Source organism: Arachis duranensis, unplaced genomic scaffold (assembly GCF_000817695.3).
Source record: "Arachis duranensis cultivar V14167 unplaced genomic scaffold, aradu.V14167.gnm2.J7QH unplaced_Scaffold_232525, whole genome shotgun sequence".
Classification (NCBI taxonomy): domain Eukaryota; kingdom Viridiplantae; phylum Streptophyta; class Magnoliopsida; order Fabales; family Fabaceae; genus Arachis; species Arachis duranensis.
The window spans coordinates 401,756-420,224 of record NW_026264851.1 but is presented as its reverse complement, the minus strand read 5'-3'; the positions used below and the strand labels follow the sequence as shown (position 1 = coordinate 420,224).

Sequence of the window (18,469 nt, the reverse complement as noted above, 5' to 3'; positions counted from 1 at the left end):
TAAAAAGGTTGATGTTTATGCAATATATATCAATCAAAATCTTTTATATTGACGTCAAATTATGTTTTATTATACAAACAGACATAATATTTTTTTTTGGTGGAAACTCAGGTGCAGTCAACTTCACGTAAAGTCGATAATTGAAAGTTCGTTAGATGATTTGACTGATTTGACTAAATTTTTATCTAACAACTCTTAACTATCAACTTCACGTGAAGTCGACTGCACGTGAGTTTCTACCTTTCTTTTTAGAGAATGAGCGTGAAAAAAACTTATTTACGTAATAATACCCAAGAAAGAAATTGCCATGTTTTGCATTTTTATATTTCTGGCTGATTTTATTAAGTTACGCTTTATGTTAGCTTGCTTTGTGAAAAATACTAATGTATCATAAAAGTAGATAATATAGTCTTCTGCTTCTCGTAAATTAATTTGTTATTGAAAAATTAAAAACAAAAGAAAAACATAAAATATTTTAAATCATAATTTTTAAACTTTAAATTTAAATTCTAAAATTTAAATATAAATAATTAGCCAAAAAATTAATTAATGTTGAGAAAAAAAATTGAATCGCATTATCCAAACAAATAATATGAAACATAATACATAAAAAAGATTAAAAGTTACTTAATTTACAAGGAGATATAAAACTTTTTATTTAATAAAAAAGGTTTAGAGTGAATTATTTTTATGCTAATCCTAGGCAAAATTAGTAAATCCATATAAAATTAGTCAAACTCCTGTAAAATTTAAAAGAGAGTGTAATGCGCGAGCTTTTTCACTCTGCTATATATGCTAGTTATCGCTGCGCTGTTAAACCCTTCTATTAAAAGGCAAACCTCCTTGCAATTAGGAACATTCCACCACCATTAACAAACACCGGATTTCGCTGAATCCTCTCCGTTCTCCGCCGCCACTGCCGCCGCATTCATACCCATACACTTCTTACCCTAGCCGGTTGATCCCGGTCCCCCCGTTTTCTTTTTCAACGAGGAAAATAAACGAAACACTGTAGACCGCACCAACAAACAAAATATTAAAAAAGGAAAAAAACAGCAAAGCTTTTTTTTTTTCTTAAAAAAATAAATCCAGACACTACAGAGAGAAAGAGAGAAGGGGACAGCACAGACAAAGCGATTGGATTTTTATAATTTAATTTCTTTATCGTTTGTTATTTGTTTAGCTATTTACATAAAATAACTTTTTTTTTAAAATAATTTTATTTTTAATATTTGGGGCTTTTGGGTTGAGTTTTTGTTGTGGCTTTGAGATCGTCTCCGTTTCCCGTTTCGTTGCCTCTTCGACCGCTTCTTTTCTTTTCTTTCTCTGGGTTTCAACTTTCAACACAGAAGAGAGAGAAACACAAGCGAGAAGAGAGAGAGAGAGGGGAAAAAAACCTAAAGGACTTTTCTCCGAGCTGCTTACTATTCTCCGAACGCGTTTCGTTTCTTCCGTCTTCCGATTGAAGAATCGAGGATCTCAGCTCAACCCTTCCTTTGTTTCAATTGGTCAACATTGAGTTCGTTCCTTTTAAGTTGTGTAGTTCCTAGCGTTTGTTATTGAAAGGAGCGAGTTCGTTCGAAGCCTTTGGATTCCGAGGAATGAATTCAAATGTTGGCTAGGAATTCGATTTTGCTGGAATTCTAGCCTCCGATCTTGACGGAATTGCTCGAATCTTAGGGTTGAAGTAATGGATGTTGATTCCTCGATGGTGCAGGAGGCCGATCACGCTCCATCCGCCGGTGCTGCTGCTCCGGCGCCGGCTGCGGGAGAGGTAGAGCAGCTGGCCGAGTCACCGTCTTCAGGCAGTGGATCTCCGGCGGCGGCTCAGCTGCCTGTGCAACAGCAGCAGCAGGCGCCTGCTCAGGTGCAGCAGAGTCCGGTGATAGGGCCGAGGCTGGCGCCAACTTATTCGGCGATGAACGCGATTATTGAGAAGAAGGAGGACGGGCCAGGTCCGCGGTGCGGCCACACATTGACGGCGGTGGCAGCCGTCGGAGAGGAGGGAACTCCTGGGTACATTGGTCCCAGGCTGATATTGTTCGGTGGTGCCACTGCTCTTGAAGGCAATTCTGCGGCTTCAGGGACTCCGTCGTCTGCTGGAAATGCTGGAATACGTATGTGCTTCATTATCTTATTTTATTTTACCTTGCATTTGTTACCATTAGTTGTTATATCATGGCTGAGTATTTTGAATTTTTCATGGTTCGTGTGTTTTAAAGTTGAATTGCATTTTGAATTTGGATTCACACACGAGCTTTTGTTTCTTTGTCAATGTCTACTTGTCTAGTTATTAATTCTTAGGGATGTTTGAACGAAAAATCCCTCTTTACATAGTTGTTTCAAGACATGGAAAATGCATACATGGGAAGGAATGAGTGATTATTCAGACTTACTCTATGTCGTAGTCTGGGTGCTAATGATATAAATTCTTCCGTCATTGAAACTTGTGTTTTCATAAACCTGCTTTTATTGATTGCAGAGGCTCCACGATGATTCATTTGGTTGGGTGGAATAATATTAGAATAGAATTGAATGTAGTGGAGATGGCATGTTATTTACGATCATTCCTTTGTTGGATGGTACTTGCAAAAACAGCAGTAATATTCCACTCGTAGGGTTTACATGCTTGCATTCAAACAACATCATAGAGCTCTATTCAAACTCTAAACTTGAATGATTTCATTTAGATTATAGCCTTGTTAATCTTTCTGTGGTCTTCACCCAATTTAATTAGAATACTTTCCATTTGGTTCACTTTTTAAGTTTGTCTCATGTTTTTCCATACATGTCAAACGACTTTGGATGACTTCCTGCCATTATTCTCATTAAGTGCTACTGTAACCTCTTCCTCATCTTAAGATAAAGAACTCACATACGCACACAGACTTGTGTGTATGATGCATTTAAATGAAATGAATTTATTATTTTTCATGAGAACCCTTTATTTTTTGATGCAGTTAATTGATAGTTAGAACTTCATTAAGAACCTTCCAGGATAACTTCCTTTCATTGGTTTTCTATCCTTCACTCAATATAATGCATCTTAAAAATGGGCGTGGTGATTTGTTTATGTTATTTCCCATTCGTGCCACATCATTATGTTTCGATCCGTTCACCCAAATGAGCTTGTTAAGACTAAAGAGTCATCTCTCCTAACTACTTAAGCTCTTTTAGATGAAGCTCTTTTATGCAAATTGCTCTGTTTTTGAAGCATAGATAATACATAAGGACAGTAAACTTTGTCATAGGGATTCGGCTATATTTTTATGTTGGTTGCCGAAGACCTAACACAACCCTCCTCCTTTATCCGGGCTTGGGACCGGCTATGTACCGCAAGTGTAACATAGGCGGAGTTAAGCACAGTAAACTTTATGCTAAAATTTAATTTAAATTTGAAGAATGGCAGTATCGGTAGACATGGTATCGGACACAACAACATATTCATTAACTGTTGGATTCTTGATCACTTTGTCATGAAAGCATTTTTTAACCATGCCTACAGCATTCTCTCTGAAAAGCCTATCTAAGGTAGAGGCTCAAGAATGTGAAAAGGAGGTTGGAGCCTTTCCCATTTTGCATATAAATATTGAGTGGCATCTTTGGTTCAGTCATGTGGAAACCTTGTGAACCCAAATTGTTTTACTTAGTTAGAATGTTATATTTCAATTCGTGTTCTGAAGAGTATTTGTTTCAACTGTTATTGATCACACATTGCATTTTTTGGAGAATACAGTGAGTTTCTGTTTTGAATTATTTCCATGCCCTATTATAATAATTCCAATCATCATGCTTTTGGTAGCCATTTTAAGCCTGAAATGGTTTTTGTTTTTAATATTTAGATCTAGGTAATCCAAGTTGGATTTTCCATATTCATGATTCATGGTGCATAATAATGGCAGTAACAAGACGCTGAAAACTTTATTTGGTGCAAACATTATTGGTTATTTTGGGAATACCTTAATATGCTATTATCTATTCATCTTTCTGTGAGCAATGCCACAAAATGAACTCTGATTAATTTGGATTCACATCTTTTTTCCCCCCTCCACCTTCGTAGAAAGACTTTGATATTAACTAGCTTGAAGGGAGCTTTTTCTTGAACATGTCTTGTAGCTTTAAAAACTTAGTGATAAATGTTTATGCTTGGAATCTATCATGACTAGTATATTATCTGCTCTGCAGGTTTAGCTGGTGCCACTGCCGATGTCCACTGTTATGATGTCATGACTAATAAATGGTCTAGGTAAGCTTAGAACTAGGTCATTATTTCCTGCCTACTTTAAGACTTGAATAATGCATTTATAGCCTTTCGCACTTGGCTTTAGTGCTCATAAAGCAATATGCTGCAGGATAACTCCCTATGGAGAGCCTCCAACTCCAAGGGCTGCACATGTGGCAACTGCTGTAGGGACCATGGTGGTTATTCAGGTATCGTGGAGGGGGCATCTCTTAAGTTCTCATAATATTGGTGGATTTGATTTCCTTTCTGTAAATGTTGATGCTCAATTCTTTTGAATTATTGCATTGTTACCCAGGGTGGCATCGGTCCTGCTGGTTTGTCAGCAGAGGATCTTCATGTTCTTGATCTCACTCAGCAAATGCCCCGGTGGCATAGGTTAGACTTGCAACCTGTTTTCCCCCTTGATGTTTCCAATGATATTTAACTAATCTAGTAGGTTCTGAATTATTTGTAGAGTATCTGTTCAAGGCCCTGGACCAGGGTCACGCTATGGACATGTAATGGCTTTGGTGGGGCAGAGGTATCTTATGGCTATTGGAGGAAATGATGGTAACTGGTCAAATGCCTAGCTCTTTTCCATTGTGTGCGTTGTTTGGTTGTTTTATTTTATTTTTATTTATTTATTGGACGTTGCACTTAGTTTGGCCTTTGCTTCCCAGGAAAGAGACCTTTGGCTGATGTTTGGGCCTTGGACACAGCTGCCAAGCCTTATGAATGGCGCAAGTTGGAGCCAGAAGGAGAGGGTCCACCTCCATGCATGTATACTTCTATCTCTGAATTTTTCTTTTCTAGACTGATATTTTCACGTACTATGTACGTTTTAGTTTTAAATTCTTATGAAGAGGTGATATGTTTATTTTTTAGCCTTTTAGGTGTTAGATTAGGTTTTGAAGATTGTCACTCAAATCATTCATTTACCAAACTATTCAGTGGTTACATTAGATATTTAATTTCAGTTTTACTTTATGTGAGAATTTTAATTGGTAATACTTATGCCAAGTTAATTTAGTTGCTAACTACATTTAATGTTTCCATTTTTCAAACTGTTTTCGTATCCAAGGAAAAGTTCTTGGATTGTGTTTCTTGTTCTTTCACTCTTGCTTTTCTTAAATTCCTTTTAAATAAAATTAGGCTGTAGTTCTAGAAAGCCAAAGAAAATCATTCTCTTAATTTAATTACCTTTTCCATTTGTAGCAATAATTTTCATTGGTTTGCTGCTTTTTTTAATTTAAATTATATAGACCTGCCTTCCTTCTATTTGTGAATTTTGGCTATCTTATAGTGAAACTTATCAATGTGGAAAGGAGTTGTTATTTAATAATTTGTTTGTGAGTAGGTATGCAACTGCAAGTGCACGCTCTGATGGACTGCTTCTGCTTTGTGGAGGGAGAGATGCCAATAGTGTTGTGAGTTATTATTTATTCTGTTTATTTGTTTTACTTCCAAGCTTTCAATTTGTTCCTTATACAATTCTCTCATTTGGCACTCATACACTATTGTATCTTTTTGTCTACGGCTTGTGCATGTCCATATGATGGTTGTGCAGAGTTTAAGTGTCTTTGCTGGATTGTTTTTAGAAAAGTATTATTAAAAAGGAGAGAATTTAGTATAGGGGGAGTGTAAGGTATTAGCAAGAGCTGAAAAAAGTAAAAAAAACAGAATATTTCCAGAAACAAGTAGTGCCAACCCAACCGCTTTGCAATTTAGAGAGTGCTACCTAAGAACATAACTCTATCCCAAACAAATTTGGTGCAGGGAGACGCTCTTAAGGACACGTGTGGTCCACTCCCATAAAATGCACCTGAAGATGGCAACCATTGCACATTCCCATGGAGTTCTTTTCATTCTCTTTTTACCCCAAGCCAGAAAACAAACTCAACAGAACTGTTCTATATAAGAAACATGTGACCCAGTGCCTAAAGATATTCTAGGGTTTGTGAAATGTAACATGAGCCTTACAATGCAGAAGCATGTTACGGTCCAAACAAAGTACACCACAGGAGAAGCTTGAAGCTTACAGTGGTATTGTCCTACGTGCAAGGACATGGGTATAAGTACCTATTCCTCTATATGTGTGGGTGTGTGGTACATTTTTTCTGACTATTAGAAAATGAATACATGAGGATATATTATGTAAATATGAAAATAATTCTAATGGGATTCTTGTTATTATCATTATTATTATTTAAATTTTAATGTGATTATTGTGAAATGTTTCCTCCTAAGCTTTAGTGAAATTTTCTTCTTACCACTTATGTTGCAGCCATTGGCAAGTGCATATGGACTTGCTAAGCATAGAGATGGTCGATGGGAATGGGCAATTGCCCCTGGTGTTTCACCATCACCAAGATATCAGCATGCTGCGGTTGGTTCAGTTTCTTTCATTTTATTTTAATTCTTCTAGCTGATTTTATAAGTATTCAAGAATCATAATTTGTTTAATTTAATGATTTAGGTATTTGTTAATGCAAGGCTCCATGTGTCTGGTGGGGCTCTTGGTGGAGGAAGGATGGTAGAAGACTCATCAAGTGTAGCAGGTACTTGGTTTGGCTCCATGGTGCTGGCTTCCTAAATCTCTTCCCCCCACCTATGTCTATTGCATGTAATACAAAAACGTATTATTGATCTTTGTGCTCTAGTTCTATTCCCCCTCCAAAAGAACACTTGTTTATACAAGTTGTTCCCAATTCTGTTTTAGGAAATAGTATACTTTATACTCTAAATGTTTAGGATTAGTTTCAATTTCACCCCTAAGTTTTATTTCGTTTTAATTTTACACCAAAAATTTATTTTAATTTCAGTTTTACCCCCTTTTTTTTTCCCTAATTTGCTTAAAATCTATGATACCCCACCTAGTGGGATAAGACTTTGTTGTTGCTTAAAATCTATTAACAAAATTGTAAATATACCATCATGAACTTTCCCTCTTCTCCACTGGTGTTGTGGTGCATGGTGGCAGCAGCTGCAACGGCAACGTTGAGTTTCAGAGTGGGAAGAGTTGATGAAAAAGGGCAAAACTGGGAAAAACAATTTTGACTAATCTTTAACTGTTAAAAATCGAATAGAAGGGTAAAATTGAAACTATAAGAAATGGTTTGTGTAAAATTGAAACGAAATAAAACTTATATTATTATATTATTATTCTTTTTTTTTTTGGAAATTAAGGAGCAGAGTACTTGTGTTTCCCCCTTAAAACTCCTTGTTGGTGCTATAAGTGCAGTTATATTTGTCTATGGCTATTTTCTGTTTTTTTATTCATTTGCATTTTTGCAGTACTTGACACTGCTGCTGGTGTTTGGTGTGATACAAAATCTGTTGTAACTAGTCCAAGAACTGGTAGATACAGTGCTGATGCAGCCGGAGGAGATGCTGCAGTTGAGTTGACTCGGCGTTGTAGGCATGCAGCTGCTGCTGTTGGTGACCTAATTTTTATTTATGGTGGTTTACGAGGGGGTAAGTTTAAACATTAAATGGATTCATATAGCTTTCAGATTACTAGTTTATACAACCTGAGTACTGCTTGAAAATTGAAATCCTTTCTTGATGTTTTTGGGTTACAAGTTCTATCCACCTAGTAATGTTGGTTGATTATTTTAAAAAGAGCTCTTTATGGGTTGACTTGTGGCAGTCAAACACTTGAATCCTGCCTGTGATTTCTGCATTGAATTATAGAACTCTGCAAATAATCTATTAACTTGATGCGTATCATCTATTGAGACATAAAAACTGGGCTATAAAAGGACTCAATTAGTATGGTAGCCACGGCCTCTGATGCTGTTGAAGGCAACAATCATAGGGAATTCCAATGAATTAAGTTGCTCAATGGTTTCTTGTCAGATAAAATCTATGTAGTTAATTATTTATTACAACATTTTTCAATGTAACTTAAACAAGATTTCTTTCCATTTTCTTTATGAATAACCAAAATATGTTCCCATTTTAATCAAGATCTCCTTTTTTTTGTAATTGCTATTCTCCGTGATAATTGCCTGTCAATGTTTGTTCACGCTCCAAGCTGAGATGTCTGGTCTTGTCTGGAACATTTTTAGTTTATGGTTGATTCTTTTAATATTCATTTTGGCATGTGGTTATCTTAACCAATTCATAACTTAGTGAGATGGACTGGAATGTTTTGGGATTGTGCTGCAGGAGTATTGCTAGATGACCTACTTGTTGCCGTAGATCTTGCTGCTTCAGAAACAACTACTGCCGCTTCACATGCAGCAGCAGCGGCTGCATCTAATGTACAAGCAGGCCACTTACCTGGAAAATATGGATTTGATGAGAGGACGAGGCAAACAATGTCTGAAGCTGCTGCTGATGGTTCAGTTGTATTAGGAAATCCAGTTGCTCCCCCAATGAATGGAGATATGTATACAGATATCAGCACCGAAAATGCCATGCTTCAGGGTTCTCGGTGAGAGTTTTTGTTATCCTTGGGAAAAGTGTTTAATTATACATCTTTGGCCTCATTAATCTGATGAACTTTGTTAACAGGCGAACAAGCAAAGGAGTTGAGTATCTGGTCGAAGCATCAGCTGCAGAAGCTGAAGCTATCAGTGCTGCACTGGCTGCAGCCAAGGCACGGCAAGAGAATGGTGAAGTTGAATTGCCTGACAGAGACGGTGGAGCTGATGCTACCCCAAGTGGGAAACAGTCTTCCTTTATCAAACCTGATTCTGCAGGGTCAAATATCATTGCTTCTGGCGGTGTCCGGCTGCATCATAGAGCTGTGAGTGATACATCTTTTGTTGTCAAAGAAAACTATGCTATAAGTTCTTATAAAATTTTATCAACAAAAGAGTTCTTATAAAAATTATAAGTGCAATTTCTTATTCTAAGTTGAATGTTTTCAAGGTGGTTGTTGCTGCGGAGACCGGTGGAGCATTAGGTGGTATGGTTAGACAGCTTTCAATTGATCAATTTGAAAATGAGGGCAGGCGAGTCAGTTATGGAACTCCAGAAAATGCAACTGCTGCTAGAAAATTATTAGACAGACAGATGTCTATCAATAGTGTGCCAAAAAAGGTACAGGTTCTTCTTACTACTAGTTATCAAGCGTGCAAAAATAATAATTATAATTCATATGATAACATTACCAAAATAGTTTGTTTCTATTTAGAATTCATAAAAAGTTCTCTCTCTAATATATATGTAGTGCACATATATGATGATATTAAGTAACATGGACGTTGAAATTCTGTGGATTTATCTGTCAACTGTTGTGGACCTAACTTCTAACTGTTGTAACCATGAACAGTAGACCAGTTAATCAGGTCTAGAACATCAGATAGGTCTTTTTTATTGACCTTCCTTTCATTTCCTAGCTTACTCCATCTTGTATCACATCTCTTGATCTAATTGTGTTGTGTTGAACTGTGGTTTATGTTTACATCTCCTTGTTGCCTTCTTGTTATATATGTTATGTTGTATTTCAAAGTCTGTTGCGTCATGTTATATTCAAATTTGTTTCTTATATATGTTATATTGTAGGTCATAGCACACCTCTTAAAGCCTCGTGGATGGAAACCACCAGTTCGCCGGCAGTTTTTCTTAGATTGCAATGAAATTGCTGATCTTTGTGACAGTGCTGAGCGGATCTTTTCTAGTGAACCAAGTGTATTACGGCTTAAGGCTCCAATTAAAATATTTGGTGATTTACATGGGCAGTTTGGGGATCTCATGCGGCTTTTTGATGAATATGGTTCACCATCAACTGCTGGTGACATAGCGTAAGTTCGATTGTGCCATCAATGTTTGTATTTGTAAATAAGGATATTGCTATGTGTTCTTACTTCTGTGCATGTTGATGATTGTTGTATCTTGGTTTAAGCAATTGGTCAATAGGTTACTTTTAAGAGTATTTAACATGGTTGTTGATATACAATATGTGAAAACCACAACCTGTTTTTGAAAATAATAATAATAATGATAGTGACACAAGTCTACTAGAGGCTTTATTGAAGACAATTAGTGGTATACAGCAAACACAAGGCAAATGTGTAATACCTGAAAGGAGCTGTTCATCCAAAGAAATCTATTTAGAGAGGGAAGAATCATGCTCCATCAAGTAGATCAACAATTTACGTAAGTTGCACATTGCCAAAAGAGTTTCGCTATTCCTTTTCCCATTATCAGTTAAGATAGTCAACAAGAAATTATCCAAAAACCCAGGGCACCTCCTGCACTTTGTTAAATTCCTAAACCAAGAATTTCATAAAAAAATTGCTGCAAAATAATGTGACAACAAATGGCTCGTACTTCACCCAAGGTAAAGGTTCATTGTTGTTTCAGTCATAGATTTAGTATGAATAAAAGGTGTCAGAAGAACTGTTACCGCATTAGTATAATATACTTCGTGTTTTACCTCTTTCTTTTCTGATTTCTATCCAATCCCAAAAACCTTAACTTGGCTATTATACATTTCGTGATTTAGGCATTCAATATTTTCTGTTGCTAATTTGCATAAATGACTATCAGATATATCGATTATCTATTCCTAGGAGATTATGTTGATCGGGGACAACACAGTTTGGAAACTATATGCCTCCTCCTTGCTTTGAAGGTACTTTGATGCTTGATGGCTTAATGTTGTCTTACTGTGTTATTATCAAGATTGATGCCTCAGATTTTTGCATTGTGATGTTAATATTACAGGTTGAATATCCCAAAAATGTACATCTAATTCGTGGAAACCATGAAGCTGCAGATATTAATGCTCTTTTTGGCTTCCGAATTGAGTGCATTGAAAGGATGGTAAGGAATTTTAAGTGCCAAGCTTTTCCTTCCTAATTTATCTATGGTATTGGCACATCAATCAATGGTGTTAGTTGCTTATCAGGGTGAGAGAGATGGAATTTGGACATGGCATCGGGTGAACCGTCTGTTTAATTGGCTGCCTCTGGCGGCTTTAATTGAGAAAAAGATTATTTGCATGCATGGTGGCATTGGTCGTTCAATAAATCACGTTGAGCAGATTGAGAACATTCAACGTCCAATTCCAATGGAAGCAGGGTCAATTGTGCTGATGGATCTATTGTGGTTAGTTCATTTGTGTGCTATTGTATGAGACAATTTACTGGGTTTCCTTTTGGATGATAAGAGCATGAAATGTTTCTCTAGGTCTGATCCTACTGAGAATGATAGTGTGGAAGGACTACGGCCAAATGCAAGAGGTCCTGGATTGGTTACTTTTGGGGTGAGTACTTATTATCTTCCAAATGATTGATTTTTCTTTTCTTTCTTTTTTTTTCAATTCTATATGGCCTTTTGGTAGTTCAAAAGGTTTTAGATGATCACTATGGTAATCATTTACTTAAAAAAATTACTTTTTTGCATGAGAAGTTGATAAATCTAAAATGCTTATGAACATTGCTTCATTATTCTAGAAATTTTAAAGTAATTTAAGGATATTTATGCTTTTCTGATCAATCATCACATACCTGTGTTATTATGCTCATGTAAATGGTGTTTGGCCTGCAGCCTGATCGTGTCATAGAATTTTGCAATAACAATGATCTTCAGCTGATTGTCCGTGCACATGAATGTGTCATGGATGGGTTTGAACGTTTCGCCCAAGGACATCTGATCACGCTTTTCTCAGCTACAAATTATTGTGGTATATATTGCTGACTTCTAAATTACCGTTTGCTCTCTATATATTTGCTTCTGATTTTGGCACGTCCTTGTTTCTTTAGGCACTGCAAACAATGCTGGGGCAATATTAGTTTTGGGTAGGGACCTTGTTGTGGTTCCTAAATTAATTCATCCATTACCACCAGCGATGTCTTCACCGGAGACATCACCTGAGCGGCATATTGAAGATACATGGATGCAGGTACTCCAATAATTGTTCTCAATTGAATTGCGGTGCTCTGTAATTTAACGTACTGCACCTATCAAATATACATGAAGGCGGCTAGATGAATTTCTTACTGTGGTCAATTTCTTACATGGTATAATGGTGATTAAAGTAATATTTCTATATGTTATTGTATAGGAATTGAATGCCAACAGACCACCGACGCCAACTAGAGGCCGTCCCCAAGTAACAAATGACCGAGGTTCGCTCGCTTGGATATAGTGATCATTAAAAATGTCCTTATTATTTGTGCCTTACCGGTTCGTGCTATCGCCTTGTTTTAGTGCTCTGTACATAGCATGATGCGATTTATGGGAGGCCCTGGGCTTTTGGTCTTCATCCCTGCAGCAGAAAGCTTGGCTTTCCTGGGTTTGGTTCTCACTGCTTAATCAGCAAACCTTCAAGAAGATAAAAAGGTAATGTGCAAGGTTGGTAGCCGCTGCTAGGTTTGCTTTGACAAAAGCTAGAAGCTGCATTCTGGGTTCACCCACCCCGTGTAAATTGAGCATAGGTACTAGTAAAAAAAAGGTCATGGTTTGTCAAAGATGGCTATTTTTGTCATTAATTCTTCAATATTTTTTGCTATGGCTCCTTGGTTCCCTTTCTTTCTTAATCAAGAGTACAAGAGGGTTTTATGTGGTGAGATATATAAAATCAGAAACCTTTGTCGGATGTCCCATGTATCATAGTTGTTGCTTTGTGTAATTTTTATCCTTAATCTGTACAATTAATTTTTGTGTGAATCTACATTCTCTGATAGGGAATATCGCAAATTCGATAATAGATTTCGCAGTCTTAGGATTCAAGAAGCTTACGTGGTTCTTTTATTGTCTTTTTCTCTTCTCTTCTCTTCCGGAGCCTAGGATTATGGGGTTACTCCATTCTGATTCATTTCCGTCTTTACAATGCTTTCTTGCAGTTCAATATTGCGGCGATAATGACAAAATGAAATACGTTGTTTGTTCATATTAACTTGACTGTGAAATTTTATTATATAATCACATGTCTAATTTTTAAGCGTCCAGAAATTGAACATTTTCCAGTTTTTAAACAGATTGCAGGTTCACTGAATCTCTTTCTAAATGGACTTCTTGGCACTATGAAGGAAATTCTCAAATATGACTCGCTGGAGACGCAAACTAAATATAATCCTATTTTCATTAGGCCGGAACCAGCAAGTTACATAATTTCTGACAAAGACTTAATAATGACACACTAGTTAAAATCCCTATGTATGAGTTCTTGTGCAACATCCCATCTAGATGCATCTCGTGACCCCACTGATAAACATGCTAACAAGTATCCATCAAATTGACAGACAAAGGAATAGCCAGCATAAATGAGTGCTCTCTTCTCAGGGACTTCTTTGTTAGATTGATTGTGTATGAAATGCCTCCAAACACAGTCTAACCTCTTTTGACAGGCCTCTGAACGTAGGATTTGTTTGGATCTTCCGTCTTAAGCTTAGGGGGCCGAAGTTCTCCTTTCTTATTCTGCACATACATACGCACAACAAAATATTAGTCAAGGAATTTACCATTTCTTTTGCTCCGCGTGTCAAATGGAACAGCAGCTTATACAAAAAAACAGCAAGCAGCATATCTCACCTTCTTTCCACCCTTCATGAAATCTCTCCAACTCGACACCTGATAATAAATCCGTTGTAGTAACGTTACCCACATTTTGTACAATGTTAAATCTTTTTCTGAAGAAAAGCAATAAGAAAAAAACTGCATTGATATTTTAATTAGACTAAATTTCAAGTTCCTGTACAATATGAATCATCAACACTGTCAAAACTAAGTGGCGTGCATGATGGTTTCTTTGACTATATAATCTATAAATTCATTGCAACCAATGAACCCATATTAACTTCTTGTACAGCCATCTGAACAGAAAGTTGTTACTGACAATCCAAAAGAGCATTAATTAAAAAACAATAGAAAAACAATAGCCAAGTATTGTTTCCGAATTCAGAAACAAGTTAAATAAAGAACTGATGGTACTAAATAGAAATGCGAAGTAAGTTTCATAATTGCCATTTGGCAATGATTGGGTGAGGTAGAGGAGAATGCATCCATATGAACAAACAAGGCTCTAGGCGTGTGATTCATAGACTCATGAACAACTAACATGCAACAAGAACTGAAAAATGGTGGCCACAAGACCAAGGCTGGCTTCCACCGTTTTGGGGTCTAAGGATGGTCAGTTTTATGCCAGCCTTATCTTCATTATTTTCCCTAATAATGTTTTATCTTGTTACTTTAATATCCACTTATATACTACTATCACACTGCTACTCAACTTTATTACAGACAGAAGGGAAGTACATGTGAACCCAAAAAACATATTGGGTTTGGGCCATAATCAGGAACAATATACATATTTGTATTATTGTACATTTCATAGGGAAAAGTTAGAAAAGTGAGACAAAGATTATGTTTTGTGGAAGATAATAAAACAAATTGCAGTTGGATGTATAATGAAAGTTAGACAAAATCATAGAAAACTAACCCTCTGTTCTCTTGTTCCTTCCCACTCTTCCTCATGTTCACGCTTCCTTTTCCACATCTCTTTTTGTTCCTCTTCATCCTTTTTTAATCTGCCTTCCTCCTCTGATATCTACATAATATTGAAGAAAATACAAGGTAAGAAACAAGAATGCCTTTTATGCATATAATTACTTTCAGGCTAAGTTTTCCTACATAAACAGCATCTTAAGGATAATGACAAGTAGTTAGACTGTTAGAGCATACCCTCATCTGCATTTTTCTTCTCCTCCATTCTTGTTCAGTTAATAGTTCACGAACCTTGATTTTGAGCTCTTTCTGGAACTCCTCTGACTGTTCATATTGTTTATCATATTTTCCCTGATAAGCACAAGAGATAACAAAATATAATAGGTGTTTAAGAAAGACTCAGTGCATCACAACAAGAGGGTATTCCAAAATTCTAGGTTCTAGGTGCATAATAAAGATCACAGATTTGTATATAACTCTAATAAAACAGTAAACATACCTCTTCAACCAAAGACTTAATTTTCGAAGCTGTATCCTTCTTCAACTGCTTCTTCCTCTTTGCTCTAAGTTCTTCTGCAGTCCATATCAATAGGGGAAAAATGAGAGGCAATTCTTTCAGAGATTTGAGGACCAAAAAAATGAGAAACTAAAAGATGAGCAATTAAATAACACATGCAATGAAGAGAATATTGCACACAATAACAAACAAGTGGAGGAATGCAGACAAATGACCAGTAAAAATTAAGAGCACTCAGCTAAGAATCAATCAATAATCACAGCTGAAGTGCTAAAATTTCAAAGAAACAGAGAATCCAAAAAAGCAAAAAAATCCCAACCCACAAAGGAGGCAGAATAAAACCCCTTAATGGAAAGAATTTTCAGGTAAGAACTATATAATAAGTAAAAAGACAACCATACTAACCTTTAGCTGAATTGACCTGGCTAAGAAGGTAATCTCTTTCATTTTGGTCTAGTAATAATTGTTGGGCTTTTGCTAGGGCTGCAGACAATTAAATAGCACAACAAGCATTAAGAACAATTAAAAACTTTCATGTGAACTTCTCTAGCTGCGCCTACAGAATAACATGCTAATTGATGTACAACTGAATTCCGAAATCCTACAGCAATAACATGCTATTTTACATCATAACGTTGCAGAATTCCATGCAAGATAACAAGAATAAGCTTAATAGAGAGGAAAGATAAAAGCATTAATTTCATATACCTCCAAAAGCCTCCTTTGCTTGTGGATGCTTACATTTATCAGGGTGAACCATCAAAGACAACTACAAAAAAGGATTAGCAAGTGTAAGTTGTAACAAGGCCAAGAACAAAATAGTTAGTTAAACCAACCATGAAGTTACCTTGCGGTACTGCTTTTTCACATCATCAGGTGATGAATCAAATGGAAGCTTTAGATACTCAAACGGATTCAACTTAAAACAAGAGAGAATCCTGCAAATGTTGATCAGCATACATACTTTAAACCAATAACAAATTAAAAAAAAAAATCTTTTGTAGAAAAATTGTTGTTGAGCATAGTAAGAAACATCAAATTGAAGAAACATCCAGTTAAAATCAAAATTGAAGTAGTGCCCCAAAAAAAAAACCCTAATACCTAGCGACTTCGTTGTCCCTCTCGGCTTCGCTGACTTCGGCGAAGAAGTTCTTGAGAAGCAAATCGTCGTCGACGGTTGACGCAGCCGCAGAAGCTGTCTCTCCCATTTCTCCGATTTCAATTTCAATTTCAGATTTTACCAGCTTCTCGGATCAAACCACACCTGCAGCTGCAACCTCGCCAGAAAATATAAGATTTAGCTCCACCTACAACAATTTCGACCTATGTTTGGGGACTTTTGTTTTTTAGAAAATAAATAATAAAAAATAAATTTCTAGAACCTATGTTTTTTTACGCTGTATGTTTGGGCCTTTTCTGCAAGTTGTATTTCAATGATTTTGGGCCTTAATTCCTAGTCCGAAAAGAGATCCATTTTTTCTTATATGAAAATCTTTAAAACGTTGAGGTAGGCAGGTAGCTGTTCCTCCTTGGTGAAATGTTCATAGAAATTATTTTGAATGATTGTGAGTGTAAATCAGTTTTATATGTCTTTTATATTGATAATATAAATAGTTATCTAAAAAAATAAATATAATTAAATGATTATATAAAATATTTTATATTATTAATATATTAAAATTAAACTCATATTTATAAACTAGCAAAAAATCAATTCTCGAACTTAGTTTGTTAGTGGGATAAAAAAAAGTTTGTAATTAAACTATAATTAAATTGGAACTAGGCAGTTGGTTGTCACGAAGGAATTGTACACTTGAAATGAGAAGGTTCAGTCGTAAATTATTAGAACATTTTTTAATTAATCTTAATTAATTAGAACCTTAAAGCATAAGTCAATAATAGATTGGACTAGGAAAAAAAAATTTGTTGGGTCAGATGAATTGAACAATTTTTACAAAAATATTTAATAACAAATAAAATTAGTTAAAATCAGTCAAAATTTATTTTATTTAACATTCATTAATTGTTACAATAATTAATAAAGTCTCTTTAATATTATCATAATTTTTAATTCTAAACATTATAAATTTATTCACACTATACTTATACACACAACATTTAAAAATTTTATCTATTATTTAGTGTCAACCAAATTTTGAACCCAGGTACATCAGTTTTAAGATAGAGATAATGATCACTAGATCAAAAATAAGTTAATTAGTGGTCAATCATAATAACTAAATTGAATAAAAGTTTTTTTAACTAAATATAAAGAAATTTAAATTTGTAATTTCTTAGATGAATATAGATAAATTATGCTATTTGAACTATAACTTATTGCTAATGCACCGTAAAGTAAAAGTGAGTGTAGAAAGCAAAGGCATGGCACTTACTAAAGCCTCCTTCTACAATACATTACATAGATATAGATTTTCTGTGGTGGATGAAAAAAATGACACGTAATGGAAAGGTTTCTCCAATAATTAAGGAAGAAAAATAAAGTATAATAAAATGACAAGAGAGTTTGGAAACCAATTGCTTTAAATTAATATTCTAACTAATTTGGTCATATTTTTCTTTCCCTTTTTTTTTCTCTTCTTTGATGTTGACCCAAAAGATCATTAGAATGAAAAAAAAAAAAGCAAAATCACATTTCACACATTCACACTACTCTTTGCTAAATTGATCATCATATTTGTTTGTTTCCCGCCCAATGAAATTGGTAGCTAAAATACACTATATATAATTTGTACATTATTTATGTTTCAGTTGTAAATTTACCTAATAAGTGTGGTGCACTTACCTAACGTGTGTTGATAGAAATTGGATTATATTAAAGATTGTTAAAAATTTTTGTAAGAGTTGGATTAGAACACTAAGTTATAAGTCTGAGCAAAAAAAATGATTGATAGACTTCTTTATAGTTATTTGGAATATTTTGTTAGAATGAAATAGTAGAATTTTTAAAATACTGAGATAGATATTAAAGAAATTAAGATTAGATCATTTTTGAGTTACAGAATTTAAGATAGTGTTGATTATTAATGACAATACCAAAAGAAAATATACTTTTTTATTTGTGTTTAGTATCTCGTGTTTTTATGCTCTTTATTCTTACTTGCTCTACTTCATTTCAGTGTATTGAGCTCTTTTTATTTAAAAAAAAATACACTATATATAATTCATTTAAAAGTTAATTAAAAGTAGATGATGTTATTGTTATCATCATTCTCTATATAGGTAACTCCGATTAACGATGACATAGAATGGTCCTGTAAATTATAAGAAAGATATTATTGTATTAATTATTAAATATTATCAGTTATTGA

At 35.1% G+C, this 18,469-nt stretch overlaps 2 protein-coding genes across 3 annotated transcripts; one reads left to right on the top strand and one right to left on the bottom strand.

The window, feature by feature from the left end:
* The first annotated feature begins 836 nt into the window (after positions 1-836).
* Positions 837-12,847, top strand: LOC107462008 (serine/threonine-protein phosphatase BSL3). 2 transcript variants are annotated; one of them, XM_016080561.3, is made up of 22 exons: positions 837-2,117; positions 4,186-4,246; positions 4,353-4,431; positions 4,539-4,618; positions 4,698-4,792; positions 4,903-5,002; positions 5,580-5,649; positions 6,507-6,608; positions 6,699-6,780; positions 7,517-7,696; positions 8,393-8,660; positions 8,741-8,975; positions 9,101-9,271; positions 9,737-9,975; positions 10,724-10,808; positions 10,901-10,999; positions 11,085-11,284; positions 11,366-11,441; positions 11,726-11,861; positions 11,941-12,080; positions 12,243-12,306; positions 12,389-12,847. In XM_016080561.3, the coding sequence occupies exons 1-22, from the start codon at positions 1,691-1,693 to the stop codon at positions 12,400-12,402; spliced, it is 3,003 nt and encodes a 1,000-aa protein (XP_015936047.1). In that variant the 5' UTR covers positions 837-1,690; the 3' UTR covers positions 12,403-12,847. The 2 variants fall into 2 exon arrangements, with proteins under 2 accessions (XP_015936047.1, XP_015936046.1); XM_016080560.3 differs by having other exon boundaries at positions 12,243-12,847.
* A 332-nt stretch (positions 12,848-13,179) lies between these two features.
* On the bottom strand, positions 13,180-16,470 carry LOC127744164 (J domain-containing protein spf31-like). The gene is made up of 9 exons (XM_052256445.1): positions 16,242-16,470; positions 15,988-16,078; positions 15,849-15,909; positions 15,546-15,623; positions 15,123-15,196; positions 14,861-14,974; positions 14,619-14,726; positions 13,712-13,750; positions 13,180-13,597 (listed from the first exon to the last, which is right to left on the bottom strand). Exons 1-9 carry the CDS (start codon positions 16,346-16,348, stop codon positions 13,511-13,513), a joined length of 759 nt encoding a protein of 252 aa, XP_052112405.1. The 5' UTR covers positions 16,349-16,470; the 3' UTR covers positions 13,180-13,510.
* Between the last annotated feature and the right edge of the window lie 1,999 nt (positions 16,471-18,469).

Coding starts and splice junctions, on each gene's coding strand:
- LOC127744164 (XM_052256445.1), bottom strand. CDS start 16,348: ATGGGAGAGACAGCTTCTGCGGCTGCGTCAACCGTCGACGACGATTTG. Junction 16,079..16,241: donor AGGGACAACGAAGTCGCTAG/GTATTAGGGTTT, acceptor CAACATTTGCAG/GATTCTCTCTTGTTTTAAGT. Junction 14,727..14,860: donor GAAGAAAAATGCAGATGAGG/GTATGCTCTAAC, acceptor AATATTATGTAG/ATATCAGAGGAGGAAGGCAG.
- LOC107462008 (XM_016080560.3), top strand. CDS start 1,691: ATGGATGTTGATTCCTCGATGGTGCAGGAGGCCGATCACGCTCCATCC. Junction 2,118..4,185: donor TGCTGGAAATGCTGGAATAC/GTATGTGCTTCA, acceptor TCTGCTCTGCAG/GTTTAGCTGGTGCCACTGCC. Junction 9,272..9,736: donor TCAATAGTGTGCCAAAAAAG/GTACAGGTTCTT, acceptor GTTATATTGTAG/GTCATAGCACACCTCTTAAA.